This window comes from Equus asinus, chromosome 3 (assembly GCF_041296235.1).
Source record: "Equus asinus isolate D_3611 breed Donkey chromosome 3, EquAss-T2T_v2, whole genome shotgun sequence".
Lineage (NCBI taxonomy): Eukaryota > Metazoa > Chordata > Mammalia > Perissodactyla > Equidae > Equus > Equus asinus.
The window spans coordinates 62,943,173-62,970,069 of record NC_091792.1 but is presented as its reverse complement, the minus strand read 5'-3'; the positions used below and the strand labels follow the sequence as shown (position 1 = coordinate 62,970,069).

At 44.6% G+C, this 26,897-nt stretch overlaps 1 protein-coding gene across 29 annotated transcripts in view; it reads left to right on the top strand.

Moving 5' to 3' along the window:
• HMBOX1 (homeobox containing 1) overlaps positions 1–22,084 on the top strand; it is a 192,112-nt gene extending 170,028 nt beyond the window's left edge. For 4 of the 29 annotated variants that reach the window (XM_044766892.2, XM_070505113.1, XM_070505114.1 and 1 more), the window contains 5 exons: positions 3,385–3,467; positions 5,079–5,174; positions 6,000–6,094; positions 6,331–6,402; positions 7,795–8,732. In XM_044766892.2, coding sequence (XP_044622827.1) covers positions 3,385–3,467; positions 5,079–5,174; positions 6,000–6,094; positions 6,331–6,402; positions 7,795–7,932 — 484 coding nt within the window. In that variant the 3' untranslated portion in view covers positions 7,933–8,732. Of the gene's footprint in view, positions 1–3,384; positions 3,468–5,078; positions 5,175–5,999; positions 6,095–6,330; positions 7,554–7,794; positions 8,733–20,015 lie in introns of those variants that run through there. The other 25 variants (XM_044766897.2, XM_070505119.1, XM_070505120.1 and 22 more) reach the window with 16 other exon arrangements.
• Positions 22,085–26,897: the final 4,813 nt, after the last annotated feature.

Below are 26,897 nucleotides of genomic sequence, written 5' to 3'. Positions count from 1 at the left end.
AAGCTAAAAACATTAAGCAAACTCATTAAATAATCTCCATCTTGGTAAAAGAGGAGGCAAGGTCATCTGCAAAAAGAATGACAGTGGTGGGTTTGAGGGCTTGGGACTTAAGAGAGAAAAGGTTTCAGGTGAGTGGAGCATGAAAGATGGAATATTAAAGACGGTTGGTTAGAAAGGACTAAAAGAATTCCCGTCAGAAATGAAGGGCCCAGGGGCCGGCCCCATGGCCAAGTGGTTAAGTTCGTGCACTTTGCTTTGGCGGCCCAGGGTTTTGCCAGTTTGGATCCTGGGTGTGGACATGGCATCGCTTACCAAGCCATGCTGAGGCAGCATCCCACATACCACAACTAGAAGGACCCACAACTAAAAATATACAACTATGTACTGGGACGCTTTGGGGAGAAAAAGGAAAAATAAAATCTTTGAAAAAGAAATGAGGGGCTCAGCTAAGGCTGAAAAGCACAGACTTATAAAGAAACCAATTGGCCCTATCTTATGACTTTGTCCAGGAACAGTTGGTACCCTGAGAAAAAGATGGAAGAAAACACATGGAAGGTACTTTCTCTGCAGGGTAGGAGATTGGCTGGACAGGTATGGTGGAAGGACAGAAAAGCTAAATAATCCCAGTTTCTCCTAAGGGATGGTGTTTATTTGGCTCGCCATGGAGTTCAGGCTAAGAAATGAGAGTTGAGGCCAGAAGAAGAGTAATAGATAAACAGATTTTTTTTTTTTTTAAGTTAGGGAGGTGGTTTTAAAAAGATTCAAGATTAAAATATAAAGAAAGTAAAGAATAAATTAATTTGAAGAGAAGGAGTAGGTCAGTAGAAAGTTGATTGGGGAATTTCAGACTTTAAGATTATGGAATTCTGGGGATTGCGTCTTAAAGAAGTATTATCTTTCTAAAACACAGATCAGAGTCTCTCTGTGTGGCTTGAAAACCTCTATTTCAGGATGAAGTCTTTACTACTTAACAGAACAGACAAGGCTCATCACAAGCTGACCCCATCCTACTTTTCCAGGCTAATATCTTATTTCTTCTTGTGAGGCCCATATTCTTACCACACTGAACTCTTCTCTGTGCCCAGAATCCTCAAGGCTTTTATCTACCTTTTGCCTTTGCACATGCTGCTCCCTTTGCATGAAATGCTCTTCCGCCTTTCTTCTGCCTTGCAAACTCCTGCCCATCTTTAAGACCTAATTAGATGCCACTTGCTCTGCTAAGTCTTTCCAGGCTCCTGCAAACAGTACTGAGCACACCTTCATCTGTTCTCCCACACTACTCTGCCCAGACAGCCTATGGAATTTTACCACAAGTATATTGATTTATATGTCTCTCTCTCCAGTAGATTATAAACTCCTTGAAGTCAGAAACTATCTAATTCTCTTCTTTACCCATAGTGCAAGCACATAATCTTGCTTTTGTTGTCTTTGTTGCTGAATTTTAAATGAATGAATGAACTAATCCAGTGCTTCTCAAACGTTAATGTGCATTTGGATCACCGGGAGATCTTGTAAAATTCAGATTCTGATTTAGTCTGAGGTGGGGTCTGGGATTCTGCCATTCTGACAAACTCCCAGGTGATGCTGGTGCTGCTGGTACATGGAACTAATCCAGAGTGTCTTTGCTCAAGTAAATAACAGAAGATAAATGTCACTAGGAATGTGGAAGTGGAGCAGTTATGGGGACAGTGATTTGGAAAAATCCTCAATATGAACACTGGAGCCCTAAAAATGATAGCAGAAACTCATGTGGGAAGAGATGCTTAAATCATGGAATAAAACAGGAGACCATTGTGGGGGATAGTAGTTGATAAGACTGGGATGACATAGTTCTGTTACTTTTGTTTTAGAAAAGGAAAGACTATTTGGTGATGGCAGCTGCTATGAGTTGTGACTGCAGTGAAGGATGTTCTCCATGGAATGGGCTGAGGGGAAGAGGAGTGGTGATGTCAGAAGTTGGGTTTGAAGGCTTACAAGAAGGGATAGGGGCCTCCAGTGTTTATTCCCAGTAGGATGGCATTTCCACCAATGCAGACAGGTGGGTGAGGGAATAGGAAAGCTGCATTCTAGGGGAAGGGAACCCTCTGAAGAAAGGGGAGGTACTAGAATTTGACAAGGGGTATTTCCTGATCTTAAGTTTCCAGGCTCAAAGCACAAAAATTTTCTTTTTCTTTTTTTAAACTCATAGATGACAGAAAAAGTAGCACTAGTAAGCATTCTGTTTCCACATGCAGTCTTCCGGATCTGATAATGCTAGAGATGGGTTCAGTAAACCTAATTTATTTAAGTATTATTTTACAGAAGTAATATATGCTTTGGAAAAAGGCAAAAATATTTAAGAAATATTTAAATCTCCTCCCACTAACCCTCTTCCCCAACAATCAAGTAATCAATATTTACAGCCTGATGTGTTCTCGTCCAGCTTTTATCCATGAAAATTTATGTACACATAGAAAGGAATTTTTCAAATTGCATAATGGTATTTTCACATGCACATTATTCTGCAGATTGTTTTTCCCACTTAGGAGTATGTCATAAACATCTCTCCAGATCAATGGACGTAGCTCTAACTTATTTTTTTCTTAGTCATTTTTAAATAGCTGTGTATAAATACACATGTACCATAATTTGTTCTGCCATTCTCCTGTTGTTGTACAATTGGGTAATTTCCAGTTTTTGCTACTACAAACAGTATGACACACAAAAAAAGTCCTGTTGTTATCAGTGCCTCAGTAACAGAACCCTGTGATTTCAACCAGCCATACATATCACAAGTAACTTAGATCAAGGACATCTTTTAATGACGCATAGCAGTGGCTAGGCCTGTGTTATCCAATATAGTAGCCACTAGATGCATGTAACTATTTAAAGTTAAATGTGCTAAAATTAGGGGCTGGCCCCATGGCCAAGTGGTTAAGTTCGCATGCTCTGCTTCAGCGGCCCAGGGTTTCGCTGGTTCGGATCCTGGGCGCGGACATGGCACCACTCGTCAGGCCACACTGAGGTGGCGTCCCACATGCCACAACTAGAAGGACCCGCAATTAAAATATACAACTATGTAGTGGGGGGACTTGGGGAGAAAAAGGCAGAAAAAAAATAAAATAAAAATAAATGTGCTAAAATTAAAGCAAATTAAAAATTCACTTTCTCAGTCACATCAGCCTCATTTCAAAGTGCTCAGCAGCCACACGTGAGTAGTGGCTACCCTATTGGACAGTACAGACAGACCGTTTCCATCCTCACAGAAAATTCCATTGGACAGTCTGGACTAGACACTCAAATGTTACATCCTAAATAAGAACATATTTTTCAGTGTGCTAGTGTTTTGATGAGAGCACGTTTTAAAATGTACAAACTTTGTGTCTTCATCGGTTGCCTCTGCAGTTACTTCAATGAGAACCAATACCCAGATGAAGCAAAGAGAGAAGAAATTGCAAATGCTTGCAATGCAGTTATACAGAAGCCAGGTAAGGCAGCAAGCACCGCTTTGCTCTGTGGTGGAGCTCTTGGCTTCACATCATCATTTAGGACTTTAAATCTCTTCCGACTCATCCCTATAGGATGCTCTCAGCTCCATCTGCACCATCCTCCTGTGGACAGTCACTGCCCTGACCTGTTCAAACACTACTTCTTAGGGATGTGATTATGGTACTCCAAATCAAATCTTCACATGGGAAAGTTTCCAAGGAGTGTTCCTGCTTGGGATAGGAGACCTTGAAATTGTTCTTTTAAATATTATAGAGATTTCTTTTTCCAAAAATATAGCATAAATATATCAATTCCAAAATAATTTTAAAGTTTGGAATATTTAAGCAAGGCTTGTTAATGAAAATATTGTTAGGTTTTTTATATGTATATATAATTGTTGTAAATTGTGTAATTCTGTATTCCTATTTGAAGAAAGAATTCTTTTTGGAGTTGGCTTCTATCTCCTTCCCACATTGGGATGACTTCTGTTTAGCTAGGAAAATTTTAGGGTAATCTCTTTCTGAAGTCTTGTTGTTCCTATGCATGTCAACAGAGCCACTTAAACACTTTAAACATGTGTCTTTTCTTCTATGTGCTAAAATATTATTCCACGTTTTATAGTTTTTGTTACCAAAAACCATTCTCAGTTAAGATGATGCTGTTGATCTTCATTTGGCTAGTTAATTTGAATGCCTTAAAGGCTATACACAAATCTATCAATGTTTTGAAATAGTTAAACTGTATTTATTCTCCCTTAGCCAGGGATTCTTAGAAGCCAGACTTCTAGCATTCTAGACTCTACCAACTCGGCTCCAATAATATCTATACCCTTATTTCACACAAGCCAAAGTCCCAGCTCTAAAGCTGTGCAGGAGCTCAAACTCGCCCCGGAAAACACTTTACCCCTCTATCATCAAGGCCTTAACCCGTTTTCTGGTTTCTCCATCCACTGTGGATTAAAAGCGAAACAGAAAAGAACCGGGGAGGAGGGAAAGGTACGGGTGGGTCCTTGTTGGTAAGCATAGTACTATTCATGAGAAGTCATATTTGACAGCAAAGAAGATAATAAATCTAAAATGCAACCTGAATTGTGCTGTGTGTTCCAGCATAGTTACAATAATGGCTGGTCAGAGTGACCTTCAGTCTTCAAGAAAACATGGACAATATCCTCTGTCTTAAGACAGCAGGAATCTAGTTAATGTAAGACGTTAAAGATGTAAGTAAACTTCAGCTGTTTGGAAACGTGATGAAGAATAACATATTCATCTAGAATGAAGCTAATTAAATGAAGCCTTCATGTACTGTCATGTGAACTTTGAACCCTAGCAGACTGACTTTGTGGAATTCTTTAATAATGTATTTAATATTATGTGGCATTCTGAATTGAAGCCTTTTATGTAAATAGTTGCTATTTGTGTATTTATTTATGTGTTTGTTCAATATTAATTTGCGTACATAGTACTAGGTAATGATAAAAAACAAAACAAAACAATTCTCCCTGTATCTGCTATTCTGACAGTAAATGCAATCAAAAGAACTTTTAAAAAACAAAAGTATTTCCCTTTTGGTCTCAGATATAGATCTCTAAATTTTATCGCATGCTTTCACAGGCAAAAAACTGTCAGATCTGGAACGTGTTACGTCTCTGAAAGTATATAATTGGTTTGCTAACAGACGGAAGGAGATCAAGCGGAGAGCCAATATCGGTAATGTATCAGAGAGGCTGCTTTCTTTTTTGAAGTAGTTACGGATATTATGTTTATTTTAGGAGTGACTTCAGTTTAGAACTGCGGGTCTAAATGATCCTAACTTTTAAGCCTAACAAGAATTGCCCTTATGTTTTTCTTCATTGTATTTTTAATAACTCATAGTTAGTGTTATCTACACTAATTGTATTATAATAATAATAGTATTGTTATTTCTGAAACTCAGTGTTCTTAACGCTGTAGAATCTAGAACTCGACCTGGCCCCCGAGCAATGGCTCCTGTGGTGCACATTAAAGATACTTGTAGGGTCTTGGAAAAGGGAGTGTGATACCCCAAGCTTATGGTATCACTGGGCTATGACTTAGATATTAAGAAACATCTGACTAATGGAATGGGATTGAAAGAGTCTTAATAGACAGAAAACAGAGCAAAAAGAGACTTAAAAAAAAGCATTTAAGAAATGTGAACTGAGGTGGGTTTTGAGCTTCTAAAATTGTATTTCATGTATAAACTTACTCCCTCTTCATCAGTACAATTCTCAAATGCTTTATAGAACCCCAAGACAGGAGGGCTGTTTAACTAGTTGGTAAGTATTTATGAAGCACCTAGCAGTCGACTTCTCAAACATAGCTTGCCTACAGCAGGGGCTTCAGAATGGTGCAGCTGAATTCCATCCATCTGCAATTTAAAAGAAACAAAACGTAAAGCCATCTAGGTTCTTATTTAATTACATTTGAATTTCCTCAACACAAAAATTAATTCAGTATTTAGGCCATTATGATAATGTAACAGATAATTTAGGGATCTATTTGCTTTTTTCGAAGAAGCAGCAATCCTGGAGAGTCATGGGATAGATGTACAGAGTCCAGGAGGCCATTCCAACAGTGATGACGTCGACGGAAATGACTACTCAGAGCAGGTGAGCAGCTGAGCAGAGGTTCTTGGTTACAGAGCAGGTGGGATAGTATGACAACTCACTTCTGTGGTGTGTTTTGTCTGGGTGGGGGAGGGGAGGCGATCTAATGTCCCTCCGCTCTGCTCGTGTGTTTAGTTAGATTTTCCTGTAATTTGAAAGGAATGTGGTAAGATTCAGTTGTCCTGCTGAATTTGTGAGAAATCGTTATTCACCCACATGGATTTATTGTCATACAACAGGATACTTGGCAAGTACGCAATGGGGAGGAGGAGGAGGGAAGAAGTTCAGAGGGAGGCAGAGAAGCAGAGAAGGTAGAAGAAGAGAGGAGGATCTGATCCAAACAAGCAAGTTACACCATTCACCACACACACACTCAATGTTTGAGAAATACTAGGGGCTACTGGGTAGCTGTGATCCATGCCTAAACATGTACCGATGCAGCAAACAGTGGAAGGTCCCACCCACTATGGCCCCATTGCAGTGGGAACCCTTGTGCCAAGATGGTTCTTCCAGAGTCTCTGGCACATTGACACACACATCCTCTCATAAATGCATGCCTTCTCACCTCACCCTGACTTACTCTTCATTGCTTGGGGGAAAAAATATATTTAATTGTAGCCACTGGATGGAATAATTCAGTAACTAAGAATGTGGGAACTTTCCCCCCCACCTATCCGTTGACAGATTTCATTAAAATTTTTAAGGGGTTTAAAATTCATTTCCATTTGGAATATGAAGAGAATATATGGTCTCTTCTCCTAGACCCCAGCAGGAAACCTTTGCTCGACAGAATGTTCTGTAAGTCTTTCTAATTGGAAACATTCCTGTTATTTTTCAATCCAGCAATGTAGATGGATCATTTCCATCTTTTTTTCCAGATGCCCTAAGGGCAGCACGTCCCATCCTTTTTTTTCCGAAGGGACTTACCCTTTCCAAAGCTTTTTGATGCAGAGTTCCCTTGAAGATGTGACAGGTGAGAAACTTACCCCTTATTTGTAACACCATCTTCACTGCCTGAGGAACATCCGGCAATGCCAGTTTCCTTCACAGCTTTATTGTTTTAACACTTCGAGCTGTGTGTGGAAGGAGAGCTTCACACTCCCTCTAAATAAGACACCTGCCCCTTCCTCGCCCAGCTGACTTACAGCAGGAGAGGGCCACACGTGTTCTCCCATAGCCATTTCCGGCAGTTACACTTATGTCCTGTTGAATTGAGAGTTTGGGGTTTTTTTTTTTTAGAAAAATGCATTTTTATCTGTAAGATGTTGGTATCTGTAGTTTTGTCTAGTTTTCTCTGTTCAGAAGAGAGATACCATGAATTCTGAAAATCCCTTTGTAAGAGTATCAATCCAGAATTTATGTCCTTCAATGACTAGTGCTATATTTGTTGTAAACCTGGAATGATCCAGGTTTGATTATCATCACCAGCATTCTTTCTGATAGAAGGAATAAAATTCTCAGCAAGAAAACATTTTTAGTGCTTTTTGTTTGTTGAATCATAAAAATGTCAACTGGAAGTCTCTGGACCTATATCCATTCAGTGTCTACTTAAATACATTTCACCTCTACTCTGTCATACGCCCCTCCCCCACTCTTTCCTCCCATGGATGTTCTGCCTTCCCTTGCCCCAGCATGCCTTTCTGTGAGCACGAGAATTTTACCAATCCACTAATAACATTTGTTTCTTATTTCTGCACATCTAGGATGACAGCACTAGCCATAGTGACCACCAAGACCCCATCTCATTAGCTGTGGAAATGGCAGCAGTCAACCACACTATCTTGGCATTGGCCCGACAAGGAGCCAACGAAATCAAGACAGAGGCCCTGGATGACGACTGATCAGGGAGGGTTGAACACAAGAAGTTAACTTAGTTTAGACGTAGCACCTTAGCAGACTTTCCTCGGTCCTTAACATGTGTTCTTACAGTATAACTTGCAGTTTCTTGTATGTCAGTTAGCCGTTAGGGTCTTGTTCTGTGAAGATGGCATGGTGCCCTCAGCCTTTGCATATACTCTCTCAGTATTAATTCCCAGTAAATAATAACCAACCAACCAACCAAACTTCCCTCTCCCAGCCCCTGAGGCTAGAAAATCTTGCTGCTCTGTCTTAGCATTCCAAGAAAGTGCTTCCAGGTATTTAGATAGCCCTTGGTTCTCAAATACTAGGCTACGTGTAAAACCTTGGGTACCTTTAGATTCCTGTAACACTAGTCTGTACTCCTTTTCCTTCCCCAAGACTGACAGGATGCAAGCTGAGGTAGTGTGGTCCAGGATTGACAGACACCATGTGGGGAGTATCCGCAGAGTAAAAGGAACACTAGAATCCCCACCTCAGAGTGGGAATAATTGATTTCCAGCTGCAATAAGCCGTGCCTCACAATAGTCACACTGTGGCTAGATTATACTTCTTTGGGTGCTGTGCTAAGAATGTCAGTGGGTAAACTCGATCTCAGATTTTGGTTGATGTTAACATGCCTGACACAGGCATCCTTTCCTCTCACAAGCTGTGTGTCTTCGTAGATAAAATACTGCCTTCTGCCTTTGGGACCATGAGTAAAACAGACAAAAAAAAAGACAAAAACGAAAGTCATTAAAGAAAAAAAACAACCCAGCTTGAGAGCATTGGAAAAAAACATGAGCTGAATGTCTAATGGATGTTAAGTCCAGTTCTCAGAACCACTATATGTTACGTGGCACAGTACGTGCCTGCCTGGAAAAGTGCTGGAGGTCATCACGGAAGCTGCTTTGCCTCCTGTCTGTGTCCCCTTTCCCTGCTACCAAAAAAGTCTTTCAAGGATGGAGCTAAGGTCAAAAATGAGTGACTGAACTTCCAATCTTTCTATCCATTAACTGAAGCCCCCTCAATATGAGAGGTTGATAGAGGATGTTACAGTGGGATTATGCTGACTGACTATCACAAATGCAAATACTTTCCTAAACAGGAGCAGAAATAAGCAGGGGACATCTGCCATTTATGTGGTGGGTCCGCGAGATACAACGGGATGTGACTGCTTTGGTGTTCTCTTTACTCTGTCCTTGTAGAGGTGTGAAAAGCTGTATTGCTACAGGCAATTTATTTAATAATTGGAAGCCATATTGATAATGGATGTGGTAATATTTGTAAAGTTTAATCTACTTTAAGCAGCAGTAACTAATGGAATTTTTTTCCTTGATCACATATGTAGCACTTTTGTTACTTTTTAAAGATATTTATATTTGATAAATCTTTTTTTCATTTTGAGAATTCAAAATACCAAACAGTGAACTTGCGTTATAAAGTCACCCTGTGATCACCTTGTCATCTAGTAGCAAAATGATGAACTATTCATGCATCAAAGGAAATTGCATCTGCTGGCCTTGTATGAAAATGATCTCTTGGCATCCCGATTAAATGACACACTGTCACTGTGGGTAAGAAGAAACAGCCTTCAATGTAGCAGCATAGGGTGCGTCTGAGAGAGGCACAACTGCTGTATATTTTCTGCCTCATTCCGTCTCTTCTTTCTACGTACAATGAAGCCTTGTTTAAAGGGGAATATGGGGCTGGCTGTTAAGCAGGGCTTCGGTCTTTTTGTCCATTACCTGAAAATGATTTCTAAGATAGAAGGAAGGTGCCATTTCCTTTTCGCCCTACCCCTCCTCCCCCAGCAAATGTATTCAACTTAAAACCACTGAGAGAGAGTGAGACTTACTGACCTTCTTTGTTTTTCCCTTTCTCATTAGCGAGATATTGAATATCCTCCAGTTTTTAGCTGGTCTAACTCCACTTAAGGCGCATGCTGACGAGATCATCTCGTTATCTGTTAATCCTGCTTACATCAGTGTGAGGAAGCCTTTGAGAAGGCATGACAATGCTACCTTATATGGGTCTGTGACTTTAAAGAGCGATAGGCAGGACCTGGGCCTGCTCTTGTCCATGGATTGCAGGGGGAAAATGTATATACTTTTTCCAGCTTCCAAGAGTTGAAGTAAAATGGAGTAGTCTTTTCTGTTTTACTCTATTACTTGAACCAACAAATTCAAGAGTAGCATTTGTTATTCTCAGGAATGATCCCCCCGGTCATTTTCTTCCTTGGTGTGTTTGACTTTTTATTTCAATTAGGAAGATTGTGTTATTTTTCTTTCCTTTTATATTACTTAGGAGAAATATAACATATTGTATCTTTCCATTTTGATGGAATTTTTTCTGCTTATTCTCGGTTGAATCAGAAAGAAAAGGAGAGAGAAAAATACACTGTCTGACAAGCTGCATCCATGATTTATTGTAAGAAGATTATTATAATTGATAGCTTCTTTATGATGCTATCATTACTAGTATCATTTGTTCTTGCTGGTCTTTTATTTTAAAGAAACAGACTCAAACTGTTAAGACAGCTGCAGTTTCTAAAGAAATACAGTAATTGCTAGAGAAGAGCTAAAAGGTTTCATTGTTTTAAGACCTTTAAGGAAGGAAAAAAGCTTCAGAAAATAAAGGAGAGTGAGTGTCCATGAAGGCAGTACCAGGCCCTATCTGGCAATCTGGAAAAAGTGAAAGAACGTATCTACCAATGTATGAGAACATTGTATTGAGTTCAGCAGGAACAGGAGGCAGGGATCTTTCACCCAGAATTCTTCCTGTAATTAAAGAAGACTGCTGGCCTACTCTTAAGACCCACTGCCTTACATAGAACTTTGCTTTTTCACCAAGAGTAAAATTTTAGTTCTTTGGAGCCTACATTTAAATTTACCATTGGTGTTTTGTTTGTCACCAGGTTCTATTTCGCTATCTTGCCCGGGCTACCTTAGTTCTTATAATGGCATATGGAGTTGCCACTGTCTAATTTGTAATATCTTCGCATATTAAATTTTTTTCTTAAACTTTTTCATGTTTGAAAGATGGTGTTAAAATAGAAATCCTAAACTGCTCTCTTCCTGAAGGGAAAATAGCCAGGCTCATTTAAAAAATCCCATTTTGTGCTTTTTTGCTGTTCCGTCCCTCTTCTCTCACTTCATGCTGTACTTTGTTCAGGCCCCAGAGGACTATTTCAGGGGCTGCTCCTTCCTGGGTGAGGAAGACTAAAAGTGTGGGGTGGGGGAATCTTGCCAGCAGTTCATGTAACTTGTCTGTTATTTTTTTAAGACATTTTTGTTGAACTGCTATGGTCGCATGGGTAAACTTCCTACCCTCCTTGAAATAGCCTTACAAAGGGACCTTTGAAAGATGGACCATCCTAATGAGATTTCCGTCAGTCTGTTGATAACCCTGATATCAGATGAAGGCCAGGCAGGGCAATACAGTACACTCTTTTCTGAGACCTTCCAGTGCCAGTCAGTACCAAATAGACATCTTGGTTTATTTCAGTAAAGCTTGTAATGTTGAAGTACCCCTTATGACAGTGTGCTTCACAGTCTTGATCCTTTAAGTAGTTGGTAAGTGTGGTTACCTTCCACCTACCTATGGAGTCTGTACAGTTCCCACACCTTTGTCATTTGGTGGGACAGCCTCTCCCCAGACAGTGCCATGTTCCTTCACAGGAAGAAGATGCTGGAACAGGAAGACCCCTTTAAAGTACCTTTTACTCTAGCTCAGTAGAGGTGACCAGCTACAAAGACATGTGTGCGGAAGCAGCAGCTCATCAGTATTGAAGTGTGCCAGTTCAGTCCTCCAGCTCCTGGTAGATTGATGGTGGCAGGCAGTCCAGTGATCAGCAGTATCTCTCTTGGGGCCAGATATCCAGATATATTTTTACCTCAAAGGGGACAACTCATGAAGAGCTCACTAATACAGTTGTTTCAGTTCTCCCTGTTTGGCCTCTGGCTTTACAAACTTCCCTCTTGGATTCCAGCCATCAGGCACCAAGTGTAAATAACTCATTTGATCAGGAATCTCCAGTCACACCCTCTCGTCTGTGAACAACTCCTCTTCCATTTTCCCCTGGGCTCCAACACCAAGGCCTCATCTTGAGCTGACTTCTTTGCTGGAATGTTTTTATCTTTGACAGCAGGCACAGTAGGTAGGTGTGGTCCACCTCTTCACACAAACACTCCTTCCTGTCTTGCAGCCCATCTTTTTGGACCAGCTACATATTCCACTGACCAGCTACACATCTCTGCCCACAACAGTGGAAATAATCCCTGTTTCATAAATGATCCCTCATCCCTGTCCTAAAAATGTGAATTTTAAGTCCTTACTCTCTCTTTGGTCTTCAGAAGGGTTTGGTTAGAAGCAGTCTTCCCATGTAACTCATGGCTCTGCCTTTTAAAAATTGCTTTTGTCTTTTTTTCAGATAACAACCAGAGTATTTTTTCCTCAATGAGTCTCAAGAGATTCTTAGGCAATAATTTTTCTTGTTATTGATGACTTTGTGCTTGGTAGCACTCCACATTGAACAGTCCTGACCCTTGACATTGTGCGTTGATTTTGTGTGTTAATCTCTGTCTGTGATTTAAATCTTATGTCAGAGAGATGATAGATTTTGTCATTTTGTTGTTATGATTATTAGTAATGTTTTACTACTGTATTCATTGGGGCTGCATTTAGACCAGCCAAATCCATTTATAGCTTTACTGAGCCGGATTTGTTTTTCAAGATTTCCCAAGTGAAAGTTGGGCATGTTGACCAGCTCCTGCTGGTGGTATCTTTGGGGCATAGGTGTGGGGTGGGGGGATCAGTGGGGCAGGGGTAGGAATGACATAAAACATTCCTTTTTGTGCGCTCTCTAAATAGCAAGGATGTTTACTCAGGATTTGGGGATCAATTGTCAGCCATATTGAATTTGGCAAACTGAGCTGCATGCCCTGAAAACCCTCTTACTGTTTCTTAATTTCCATATTATCTAATTTATATTACCTAGTAATACCTAAATTATCCAGTTTAAAGGTATTGCACCATAATGAGAATGGAAGGTTTTCCCCGGGAGGCAACTATGAATGGCCAGGTTATCCAGTAGGAATTTCCCTAATGGTAGTGTGATACAAAGCAGAGGCCCTTTCTTTTTCTGTACTGCAGTCTCCTCCTTATGCTCTTCCTTTTAAAACATGACTGTCACTTAAGAGGAAAGATTTCCTTACCACTCTCAAGAGAACTACCATACTAAGGTGGTGGGAGAGGCTTTTTAAATACATCAAGCCTACAAGTCCATTTTCCGATTACAGAAACTTCTCTCACAAACAGGTTATGTTCAGAAAGGCTGTTCTTAATTCTCTTTATTTATAAGCTAAAAGTGATAAGCTACTGCTCTTGCCATCTTAGAGGGCTGATGCTTGACTCACTGATTTCTGAAGTGCAATTTTGTTCATATCTGTGTACATTCAAAAGCTGGAAGTTTATAAATTGAGAAGTTTCCATATCAGCTTCATTATTCTTTCCTGGTGGTGATGAGAAACAGCAGCAAAAAGAAAGCTAACAATGTGAGAAATCCAGTTTCCTATAACACTGGTTTGCTTTTGTAATCAAGAGAGGAAGAAATACAGGAGAGAAGAGAGGGAAAATTTGGCTGCACCCAAGGACCTCGAGCATGTCCTTGGGACATCCTCGCCTTGAGATTACAAATGTGTGTATCCCTCATCTTCATTTTTAGCATTCATCATATGACACTTGGGCCAAGCAATGAGCAGAACTAAATCTAGCTGATTCCATTCAAGTGAAATGTAACTAGCTTTTTTACACTACTGACAGTTTACCACACACGTTTCACACCCCTTATCTCATTAGCTACCTCCCTAACAACAAACAGAAGGATACATCTGCAGGGGGCTGTGCCTTTCTCTCCTGACGTCCCTTTTATTTGTCAAGTTTTGGGGTTGATTTGCCCCAGTCTGGACAGCAGTATCTTGTCCTCTGGCAGGTGTCTGAGCTCCACAGTGCAGCCCATGTGGGGGCAGCAGTCAGGTATGTGCTGGCACTGTGGCTGCCACATGCTACTCTGAGGAGGGGTGTGTGCACACAGCTTGGCTGGCACTTCAGACATCTTGTGATGCTGGCTCCCTTAACTCCATTTTCATTTTCTCTCTCTTTTAAATAAAAGTGGCTCTATACAGCCATAATTAACTCTCAGATTCACATTGGTGTGCTGTGATCAAATGAAGGTTTGCCTGAATCCTTTCAAACTGTAACCATGGTAATTGAGGGGGGTGGCATAGAATGAATATATAAAAATATAACGACAATTGTTCTGAATGACTGAATGTCCTCCTGACATGTAATTAACTGTTTTAGCAAGATGTAGATTGGCATGGTCATAATTAAAAGGATTTCTGTCCTTTATGTGATTGAAAATGGCAGATCTCCCATTCCCTGTTCCCTTTTAGCACTAATGCTCCCAAGAACATTTGGAACAGCAACTCAGTAAACTGAAATAATGACATGGTGTTCATGTCCCCTCCTAAGTGAAAGGGAAGGATTTGGAGTTATTTCAGCTTCAAAATGGAAGCCTTTGATTATTGCTCCCCATTTGACTTCTAAATTAGTTGAAACCTCTCTCATATCCAATTTCAACCTGCTCCAGCTTTGGCAGAAACTACAGTGAGAATCCCAAACTGAGTCAGCCACTGACAAGGCCTCCACATTCCCCTGTCCCACTTGCTAGCCAGCTGGAGTATTGTGTTGGCCTGACTTGAGGACGTTTACTGCTTAATGAGCTCCCTAGAATTTTATGTTTTTCCTTGGTTACTTGATATTTTTATTACCATCACCATCAGAAAGTATTTATCAAACAGGAACTTACACATTAGTTAAGTAGAGTTTTCCTTATTGAAGCATATGATCTAGAACAGACAACATGACACTAACCCATAAATAAACATACATTTGGGCTTTAAACAGCCATGGGCATAATTGAAATACTGATATTTGCAATGTCCTAAAGTTACTGGAGCAAAAGGACACATGTGAGTTTCTCCCTGGTTTTCTCACATCACTTACATGGCATTTACCGACTTCCCCATGTCAGCAGCCTTTTGTTATCCTGAGTTCTCCCCATCGTTCTGCTGTGTCAGTGGGATTGCCTCCCTAGCCCTTCCAAATCCATGTTCTCTCCTTCTCATTTCTCTTCCTTTGTTTTCCATCCACTATGTCCCATTGAGCATCATATGGTCTTGACACCTCACGTGGTCCCCTGACGGTGCAGTCCACTGTTCTCCCCCAAAGGCCTTAAACTGGATGGGAGCTGCTGTGTCACTATCTAGTCTTTCTCTAGAATATGCTTCATTTTGTTTTTCTGATCACTTACATAAGTCTTTCTTCAGTTATGTGATCAGGAATGAGTCTGCATGAATACCAGCACCCAGCATAGTGCCGAGGGCCCTTCACAAGCTGCTTCATTCATGTAAGGCTCCTAGCTGTGCTGGTGAGCCTTGCCTGGGAGCCCTTTCTTTCTTCAGGCCTGGACACTCAGGATTGGTTAGTAGCCACTAAAGAAAACACAGCTCTTGCTTATGCTCCTGTTTTGCTGCTTACCCTCATACAAATCTTTTTCCCTCTTCACATATCAGAAGGAATCCTAACCCAAATGCTAGTTAAACTTCAGTTCCATGAAAATGCTGCAGTAGCCTGCTGCTTTGTAACTGTTCTCTCTACCCCAAAACATACACATAGAGAATTTGGGGAAAGGTTCTACCTTAGGGTTCTTTTATTTTTGTTCCTTTCAAAATACCTACAATCAAATGTACAGTAGTTGGGCTAGATCAGGGAAAATAATGCCATAAAAGGTTTTTACTCAGTGGTTCTCTTCTTGTAAGATCTGAAGGTAACTTTCAGCCCCCCATCCCTGCACTCCTGCTTGCAGGATACATGTGCAGTCATTGCGACTTTCCTGTGGAATCCTATCCATGTTCTGACAGTTGGAATGATTGTGGATTTTTATGCCCCCCCAAAGGAGAGTATCCTGTCCCTTTTCTTCCCAGCTGCTGAAAGATAACTATCTCCATGAGAATTGAGAAGTTGTCTTAAGATTAGTGATTCTGAGAACTTGACTGGATGAGAATAATTCTCTGATTTGTGAGATATACATTAAAACAGCCAGCAGAACATTCTGATTATCTCCTTACATTCAGAGAAAATAGAATTATCATTGCAGTTAAAACCCTCTAACACAGTCTTCTATTTTAGGGATCAAAGTATTAGATGTGCTGCTTAAGGGATGGTGCTACTTAAAAAGAACTGGAGTTAGCAAGACTTTTCCCTTCCCAGATGTTTCCAGAGGCCAGTTTGGTGATTTAAAAAGCCCTATGTCATATATTCCTTTATCACCAGCATCCCCTGCTAAAAAGAAACAGAAAAGAAAGCTCACCAAAATCGGTGAAAATATAGGCAGTGCTTACCCATGAAATATGTGTTTTTTGGAAGAAAACACCAGAAATAAGTTATTCTTACAAGAAACTAGAGTAAAGATTTCATTCTAAATAATCATACTACTACAAGAGATCGACATTCAGACCTCCGGAGCATTTGAACTTCATGATAATAGCAGCTGACATTTATTGAGTGTGTACTGTGTGCCAGGCACTGTGCTGAGTATTTTTACTGTCTCGTTTATTCTTGAAGATTCACAGGCCCTACTCTGAGCAGAACTACCTTAATGGAGTCAAGTAAAATCTCCAGTCACTTCTTTCATCTTAGTCGGATGTTAATTGGAGAATGGGCCACAGAGTCTGCCCGGCACTGCTGTGAGGGAAATCACTGCATTTAACCTGTTCTGTTTTTTCATGGGATAGTGCTGGGTAATCCCCACTGGCACACTTGCATTGCCCTTATCTTTCTCTGCACTTAATTCCCTCTGACACTGGGCCAGTGTTACCATGATGAGCTAGACACCGCAACATCCCTTCCCCTTGGCTTTCCTCCTTGGTTAGTGATGGTGAGAGAAATGCTCTGAGGCTCAGCAGCCGTGATGCTTGTTTCAAGCCCCCCATCTCTGGGAGGCAAATGTGAAGGTCTTGCCTTTCACTGGGAAGAATGTTATGGCTGTCTTGCCATCTGAGTTCTGAAAGGAACTAGAATTTACTAGCACTCCTTGGGTTTAGTTCCAGTTAGTTGAAGTGGAGCATATTAAAATCTCTCATGCTTCCTGTTTTCTCTCTGTCCAGCTCTTCTATTATATTCTTAGTGCCTGTTACTTGTATGCATCCAGCTTGTGTTTAGAAGTGTTTTGCTAAGCCATTCCACCTCATTCTGCAGTTCCTTCCACCACGGTCATGAGAGGCAGTGGTGTCAGGCCAGAACTTGTGGAGAGTGGAGGCTCTGGAATTCTGCTACTGTGTGAGTGTCTGCCCTGGGCTCTCTGTGGCTCCTCATGAGCCTTAAGTGGCCAGCAAGCAGCAGTGGCATGGAGACAGATCCAGATTTTGGCTCAGCATAAGAGCTTTCTAATACCCACAATCCAGCAAAGGGGCCAGCTGCCTCAGAGTTCAAGTGGCAGCTCAGTGACTGTTGTCAGGGAAATGCGCTCCAAGATGACCTGAGGACTCAACTAACTAAAATTCTGTTCCTCCCTCCCTCCCTCCCTCTCTAGCTCTTTTCTTCTCAAAAGTAAGTGGTTCTCCAAGGGCCAGCTCTGTCACTGTCTCTTCTGATCTGCTCTGTCATGTTCTAGGCGTCCCTGAGGCCGAGAGTGGAAGCCACCCCAGGAGCAAGGCTCCAGGTGGCATGGCCCCGTGAGAAGGTCCACCAGGTTGACTACTTAGGATTGAGAGCCCCTGAAATAGGCACCTTGTTTCATTAGTTGGGTAATGGGGTTTTTGATTATCCATTCCCCACCCGAAACCCCACCCTTATTGTGAAGGGAAGAAGGTATGTGTGCCTTCATTTGGGTATTGACCCAGATTTCACATCTCTAGTGTCGATTGAGTGCCATTGAAATTTCAGAATGGAGACATTAACTCCTCCCTAGGAAGGAGCACGTGACCATCTCTCCTTACCAGTACGCATGGCCAAGATGAGTCACAGAACTTGTGTTGCCTCTATAACTTTTTCACCTGCCCATCACTTTCAATCAAATCTTAATCTCAGTGTTGTTTTCTGGCTTTCTTTGAGCACAGAAACCTCTCCCTTTTTCTGTTTTACTGGAACGAAGAGCCCAGCATAAACTTGTGAGGGTCATTTTTCCACTTCATCATTCATTGAAGGTATTAAATGGGAAACAGGACGACATTAGTGCTGTATTAATGTAAACAGCAGCCACTGTAGCGATATTACGTTGAACTCTTAATTCTATGCCAGATTCATGGTGGGGGGGGGCGGTACATAATTAGTAGGGTGGGTTGAATGAAGGTGAGAGAGCTCAGCTGTGGGCTCCTTTCAAGAGCATTATTGTTAGTTATTATTTGCCTTGAAAACCACATTTCAATATGTTAGAAGCAGTGAACCCCTTAATCATGCATCTCTGAAAATGGGCACCATGAAACCTAAACCAAAGTTACTGGGGGCAGGGCACAGGGAGAGCTGCTCTTTTCAAGCATTGGCAGCTCTGGCGAGGCTTCTCTTTATTGCTCACTGCTTCTACCACAACACTCCTCTCAGAAGGGCCTCTTCTTTTCCTAGTAGCTTTTCCTCACACTGATAGTAGAAAGCAAGTCCGCACAGCCTGCCCCTCCCCCTAGTCCTGTCGCTGTGAGTCTAGAGCAGGCCATCCCGACTTTCCCCACACCTGCTCTCGGCCCCATCCATTCCTGGTCTGCAGAACCCGGAAAGAGAAAGGCCTCTGCTGGGCCCAGCCCGTTTCTTGAGATTCACCCAGGCTGCAAGGTGGGACGCTGTCCCTGCCAGAAGATGCCAAGAACATCATAGTTGCCTCCCCTGGAAGAGCCCACAGCCTTCTCTCATTCCCCATGGGCTCCCCCCTTCCATGGCCATGGTCACGTTGGGTATGCAGTACCTTCCAAGCATAAATTTCCATTTATGTTTTTTAAGTGCCTAAGCAAGTTACAGACCTCTGGAACCTGCCAGGGAGTCAGCCTGTGCCCCGCCCCCTTCCTCTCCCCACTCTGCACTTAGCCCTCAGGGGCAGGCCTGGTTGGCTGCCCCTCTCCAGGGTCCCCGAGTTCTGCAGGCAGAACAGCTGCAAGGACAAGCACATGGGGCAAGATGGTCATTGCCCTGGCAGGCTGGCTTGGTCACTCCCCTGTGCTGCTTTTCTTGGGGTCTTTCTGGTGATGGGGTTATGGTCTTGGTTCACAGAGAATGTTATGGAGCCTGCTTAGCGAAGTCTAGCTACTGAGTGAAGAAGACAGGAGAGCAAGACAGCCTCAGAGCAGAATTCCATCTGTCTTTGTCAGCAGCTGGAAAGTACATGCAGGTCCAAGAGGGCCGAGTCGGATAATCATAGTTAAGAACTGACCATCCATTTGCCGTCATTAGTCACTGGAACCCCGGCTGCCTCCTCTTCCTCTCTTCCTAGAGTTGTGGGATCAGGGTGTCTGCTCACAAGGACTCAGAAAGGCCATCATCCATAGGGAGTGAAGCAAGATCGAACGTGCGTCTTTGAAAATGAGTGTGAGATTATTTGTTTGCTTCTTTTTTAAAGTAATTTAAGTCTGACCTGAATTTGGGGCCTTCCTTACGTGGTGGGTGTACAGTGGATTATTCTGTGACCGCACTCTGTTTGTGTCACAGCACTAAGCAGTGCTCAGATGATTTGCTGGTGCATTAGAAGGTTTTGCAAAATGGAACAATCCATACCCAGGCACTTTATTTTCATTAATAATCCAGCATTTTTGTTCAGACAATGTAATAACCCAAGCTGGGCATTCACATTTAACACGTATGGGCAAATTTGCCAGAAGAAGTCTTCTGACTTGGATAGAGAAGGGAGGCGGGTTGATGAAAGTGATGAGGGGAGAACACTGCCATGGTGATGATCAAAGTCAGGCTTTTCTGGAGCGTGTTACGCCAGCCTGGACTCGGGCAGCGCACTGTCACTCCAATCTCCAGATGCTCTTTCCTACAGGTTCTACCAAGAGCTTGTCAGTTACCCCGGGTGTAACTGAAGAGATGAATGTAAGCGAGAGTGCAGCGGACTAGGGAGCAGCCGTGCAGTACAGTTAGAGACAGGAAGAGGCCCAGCTTTTCTCTTCACTGGACTTGAACCTCCAGCAGGCGCAGCGTGCTGGGCAATAATCCCACCACGGAACCATGTGCAGCTTCGTCTCACTGTTCACCATAGGGGTGGGAACTCGCTGGCACAGCAAGTTATAAATTGGAAAGCGAGTTCAACAGTCGTAATCTGATAGATACCAGGGACCAGATGCCTTGGGACTGCCTAAAAGTCTTTAGCATCCACCAAATACTCAAGTATCTGCGACAGGCTGTGTGGGATCCCTCCCACGTGGGTTTGGGGCAGAGCGCCCTCCCTGCCTTGGCCGTCGTGTGTCTTAGTCTTTGTGTTTCCCTTTGGCGTCTCCTGGCCCCTGTCCCCCATCTTGTGCACCATGTGTCCCTGAGGGGAGTCGCACCTGTGTCTGAGTCTGCTGTAAGGTGTTCAGTCTACCTCAAGGGGTCATCATGGTCACCTCCGTCCCATAGCAGTCCTTCTGACATCGCCACACACACTGGAATGTATATCTGCCCTGGCCCTGCCTTTCCCGTCAGTAAACTCCTGACCCCCTTTCCTGTGATCACCACAAACTCCTAGTGCAAATTGGATGCTGCTTTAAATGTGAAAACAATTGTTCAAAAGCTATAAAACCTGAATGAAAGCTAAAGCTGAATTTATAAGCCTTGTTGCATATGAGCCAAAAGTGCAAAAAGCTCTATATAATGAACTAACCTGCCACTCGTATAAATATAAATATATATAAATATATTAAAATCAGACTGTTCTACAAAATTGTGTATTTGTATTTTTGTGTACGTACAATTTTCTGCTAAGCAGAAGGAGGATGTAGTATAGGATGCTGTGAGAAGAGATTTGGTTTAATCCTATTTCTTTGTTACTTATTTTTGTTAACATCAGATGCCTGTCTTCGTCTTATATGTGTATGACACTGTTTGGAAAGCTGCAGTATCTCTCTTCCTTAGGTCCAGAGTCCATTAGAGAACGAAATCTGGGGTTTAGAGAGTTGTCTGGGCCGCCAAACACGGACACGCGGACAAAGCTCCGCCCTGTACTGCCCAGGAGCCACTCATGGTCCTGAGGCGGGACTGAGGGAGGACATGGCCTCTGGGAAGTAAAATCCCACTTCTAGAAATCAGCTTCCAAAACAAAAGATTGTCAGATCTCTCTAACACAGACTCTCCACCGGGAGAGGACGCAGCACCTCTCTGAAGTGAGGAACAGGACCTCTCATCTCTGGGCCAGCAGTTTGCCCAGAAAGCAGCAGGGGGCCCTGCCTGGCTGTATGGAGCGCCCCCCCGCTCGCTCCTTGGCTGTCCCTGGGCTCCATGTCCCTCTTCCGAGTAGTTGCTGCCTTTGTCAGATCAGGTTACCAAAATGCCTCCCCTCTGCTGAGCTGCTGGTGTCGGATCACCCAGGCCTCCAGCCCGAGGTCCCTGAAGCATCTCAGAACCCACTTTCCCGGTGCTAACACACAAGAGGGGGGTAAAGTGGCTGCCAGTAATGGCCAGAAACCAACCATCTGAGAGGCCAGGCTGGAAGACTGCTCCACGTGCCCATGGCAGGGCCCTTCCACCGGCAGCCCGGCCTCGCCCCGAAGCCCACCCACCTCTCAGCCCCAAGGCAGCCCCTCTTGACGTGAACCTTCTCTAGGGAGAGCGATACTGCACCTTCACCTGTGGGACTCATCTTTATAACAATGTGTAATGACTGTAGCAAAAAGCCCTTGTTTCTAGATGTAAATGGTCAAAGAAACAAGTGCTCTATCGTATTGATTAAAATAGTTCAAATGGGTCCTGTATCATTGTATCTCCTATTCTGGATTAGTGCCTTTTGGACAGTAGACTGTTCTGTAATTAAAATGTAGTATACTGCTTTTTTGTACAGTTTTGTTTTAATAAAACTTTTTTTTAATTTGTGTTTATTTTAGTATTGTACCTATTAGAGAATAAAATGTATAACTGAACAAAGACTGGCCGGATTTCTTTGGGTAAGGACAATCGTTTGGGAAGTGCCCTGACACTCACAAAGAGGGGGTGTGTTCTGTTTTGAACATCAGTCCCTTTGTCCTTTAAAAAGGACTAGTGTGCCCAGAGACTGAGGACCCTTGAACAGGGTCAATGTGACAGTGAACCAGTGCATGGCGGAGAGGGGTGCCAGGCTCAGGAGAGCCCCAGAATGCATCCACTCTGATTCCCACCTGCGCTCTGTCTCGGGGCTGCCCCCGATTCTCTTAGACCCCAGAGAGCTTGCCCACCCAGTGGTCCCCTTAACTGCGGGCACCAGCTTTCCTTCTCACCTCCCACCATCTTGCCACATCCTGGCAGCTTCTCTACCACTAGGACCACTGTGGAAACTCCACGCACCTTCACTCTCCCACTCCAGGCCACATCTACCTCATTTTCTTAAAAAAGCCATGTTTCTTGGGGCTTCACCTTTAGCAGTGAAAAACAAAATGAAAGAACACCGAAGCTTCATTATTTGTGTTTCTCTAAGTCATCTAATCCTTGGGATCAAATTCTTAAGCAGGACTCTAGGACAAGGTGCCTAACTCCCTTCTGAGAAGATTCAGGTCGATTGACTTTCCCGTTCTCAGAGAAAACCTGAGAAGTAAATGGTCTGTTTTCCCCTCCTCATTGTACATAATTAGGGAAGACTATGCAAAATTTGAAGCTGCCCCTAAACCCTGTCTAAGTCGCCGAGTGGAGATGGGCAGGAGATGGGGGGTGGGATACCGAGGACCGTGCCCATGCTCCTCTATTTGGGCCAAAATTGCTCTTTCTGGTTCCATCCTTCACGCCCCGCCTAGAAGTCTTCCCGGCCTGCCCAGCAACACTGCCCCCTCCGCCTTCATCTCCTCTGAGGCTCCCAAACACACTTGCCTGAAGCTCCTCAACCCCTAAAGCCTCCGGGGCCCCTCCTGCGGGCACCCCGCGCTCCAGATCCGCCTGATTGTGTGGCTCATCAGGACTGCTAGTCTGCAGTGTACGCCACACCAGGCCCAGCCAGGACAGGTACACAAATGTGCACTGACTCAATGAGTGAGCGAACTAAATGTGATGGAGCCACTAGAGCCCATTTTGGGATCTGAGCAACCGTAAAAACCCCACAGCTTCACGCAAAGATCTCATTGAGTTGCAAGAGAGTAAGCAGCAGCTCGAGAAATGAGACGTGTCCTAGAGGCTGCTAGATCGATTCTACATTCAGACTCCCGCCTCAGAGCAGGGCAGCTCCTGGCTGCCAAATTTCTGTCATGATTTGGCAGTGCTTATCTCTGAGAACAACTCTTTGGCACTTATGAATATAAACAAGTCCTGCTAAGATGTGCTCTGACTGATGGCCACCTCCAATCAGCCCTCTGAGTGGCTGCGGCCCTGCATTGGTAAGTGCACCTTCTATCAGACGAAGGCTGAGTGATTCACTGACACAGGGAAGAAAACAGCTTTACGCAGGGCCATCAGCGAGTCAGTGCCCTTGTGGACACAGCGCACTCGGCTGCCTGCCTCCCTCACTGGAGCTGGGCTGTCTGCTGTGACCATGAGGAGGCCTGCTTATCTTCCCAGGTCAGGGGGCCTGGGCCCCCCAACCCCAGTGCTGTTGCGAACCTGTGCTGGACCACAGCTGGGCACCACATCTTGAGGATGTTGGCCTCATGGGCAAGCAGGGCCCAACAAATAACATCGAGCCCCACAGTCTGCAGGGATGTGACGGGCCCTGTCAGCATCCACAGCTATAGTCCTCCTCCTGTAAACACCTTGTTGCAGAACCTTCGAGGGTCAACCTATCTGTGCAGAAGTCCTCCACTCCCCAGTCGGGGGTTCTGGCGTGGGGCCAGTCATGCAGGTCAAGATCGACAGTGGAGCCATGGCCTTAAGAGCTGGGACAGCCTTGCTCCAGAGAAGTCATCCACCCTTTCACCCCAGGCCAACTGTCTCCCTGTTAGCCTGGAAGCTCCAATGATCTTGGGTCTAGGGCGATCAGAAAATTTCTATTGGTTTTTGGCTCATGTAAGAAGTCTCAACTAAGGAGTATAAAACTGGCCATGGGACTAACAGGGCCTCCCCAGTTCTCTAGTACAAGTCACAAAGAGCGCAGGGCTGGGCAGGTATGCTCGGGGGACCTGCTGCTCCCCTGAACCTCCCTCTTAGTCTAGAAGCCTCTATCTTGAAAAGCCCACCTCACTCACTCAGAACCAGGCCACCCCTTGCCCTGTGGGACAATCTAGACTGAGGCCAAACACTTCTGCAGCAGAGTGGGGAGGGGAAAGCAACAAGACTGACTTCAGACGTAGGCAAGAAATCATCTGGTTTTATTTAGAAGCTGCTGGTCATATGACGGAAAGGCATATATGGTACAAAATTACAGAGATTTAGTTCATTATACAATACAAATCATTAAGTCTTTACAATTCATTACAGAGTCTTTGGATTTTTTTAACTCCCATTTCATGTGTAGCAAATCAATATACTCCCCCGATCAAAGTCTCTTCTTCATATGTGAACCCATCATATTCACAGAACTCCGCACAGAAGGAAGACGTTCCAAGACTCCCCCAACACGATTAGTGTCAGCAGCCGGGCAGAAGGCACAACGGACTTCTCTGAAAGAAAGACGCATGTGGGGAGAATCGAGGCAGCGTCTTCGGCGTAAAACACAGGCTGCAGTCCTGGTCCCCAGAGGTAAGGCACGACAGACAGGTGGCCGCCCTGGGAGCTGACGGCCCTGAGAGACGTGGGCCCACAGGCGGCCAAGCGGGGCTAATCTTAGCCAGGAAAATAAATACCCATGAACTTCTAGTCATTTCACATACAGGGAACTTCAAGCCAAGAGGAGAAAATGAAAGGAAGTAACGGGACCTAAACGCCTGCGACGCCTTTCAAACTCCTCAACAGCCCTTTCACAGCTCAAGTCTCTCACTAAACACACAAGGCCCTTCACGCTGGCCACGTTTTCTTGCCGGCCAGAGAGGTCCTGCTCCCTCTGGCCGGGCTGGGCATCTGGGACAGCCAGACCCCACTGCCCGTGAAGCCCCCTGGGGTTTGGGGCCAGCAGTGACTGTGCTTGGGCAGAGTGGGAGGCAGAGGCGCAGGAGGGTCCCTGCCTGGTCTCTGCCATAGGCCTGGGGGTGCTCATGTGGTGCCCAGAGCCAGACTGTACTGCGGAGGCACACTCCCCTGGCCCCAGCGTCCACGTGGCCCATCCCCTCCTGCTGCCAGACCAAATCCCAGAGCTGGGAACCTACTACAAGTCCCAGCTTGATTCCTAATGCTGACACTTCATCTAAAATTAGGCCTGTTTATTAGTAGGGTGAGACGAGAAGACAGATGAAATGGAGCCCCTCCCTCGACCTCCTACCCTCACAGGATTCTCGAGCCCGCATCTTAGGCCCAACACATACCAGGTTGTGGGGAGTGCCTGGGCTCATGGCTTTAGTGACCTCGTCTACTACATGTCACTGCTTTTCCAGTCACAGGTTAACATTAGTCTGCGCGGAGAAGCCAGGGTAAAAACAGTGACACTGGGGGCCGGCCCGGTGGCACAGCGGTTAAGTGCGCACGTTCCGCTACTCGGCGGCCTGGGGTTCACCGGTTTGGATCCTGGGTGTGGACATGGCACCGCTTGGCAAACGCCATGCTGTGGTAGGTGTCCCACATATAAAGTAGAGGAAGATGGGCACGGATGTTAGCTCAGGGCCAGTCTTCCTCAGCAAAAAGAGGAGGGTTGGCAGCAGTTAGCTCAGTGCTAATCTTCCTCAAAAAAAAAAAAAAAAAACAGTGACACTGGAGCAGGGCAGGCTTCCTTCAAAGACACTAGAAAAAGCAGAGGTGGAGAGCAGTCAAGCGACACCATGAGCCTCCTGCGGCACCCTACTTGACCGTCATGACCCGTCACACGCTGGCCCTGAAGTGATGTGCAGGGTGTGGAGGAAGAAGACAGGAAGGTCAAGACTGCAACCCCTGTGCCCTTGCAAGGATCCAGCACGGCTCCCACCCCCTACTGTCCTTCCAGAACTGCCGTTCCTGCCCTCCTGGGTCCCAGGATGTCCATGGGGCCAGAGCTGGGTCAGGAGGGCAGGGTCAAGTGCGCCGTGTTCTGATAGCGATGCTGAAGGACGAGGATGCCCAGGTGGCCAGGCGAGCCTCCCCTAGCCCAGGACAGGCCCACGTGTTGACCTCCCAGGCACAGCTCACCAAGAACACCAATGGGACAAACATATCTCGCACCACCAGGATGGCCCCAAATGCGGGCCCCAAACACACTTCACTGTAAGAAAACCCGGGCAAGCCGAGAGCTCCCGTTATGAAGGGCAGCGACAGCACTCTCCTCCCAGGAGACCCGGCTCCCTCCCCACACACCAAGCCGCCTGCCAAAGCTCAAAGCTCTGAGCGCACCCTGAGGACACAGGACATGCTGCTTCTGGGGGGAGCTGCTGGGACCCAGGGGTGGCAGGGCTGCGGGGAATCTCAGGCAGAAACGAGGAAGATTTGAACAGCAGGCCCAGGGGAGACAGTGAAGCCGTGCTGGGCCGCCTGAGGGGGAGGATGAGAGAGAGGGGAAGAGAGGAAGGGGGTCCCGCCAGACCTCCTGGGGCAATGACCTCCTGGGACAACAGCTGAAGGATCACTCCCAGCTCATCAGGAGTTCCACTGCAGTCTATTCTATTCTAATTGAGCCAAACGACAGAAAGAGAGCAGGACACCCCTGTCCTGGTTGCTGACACCACCTTACAGGGCACATGGGCCCCAACAAGTGCTTCGGGACGTAAATGAAGATCAG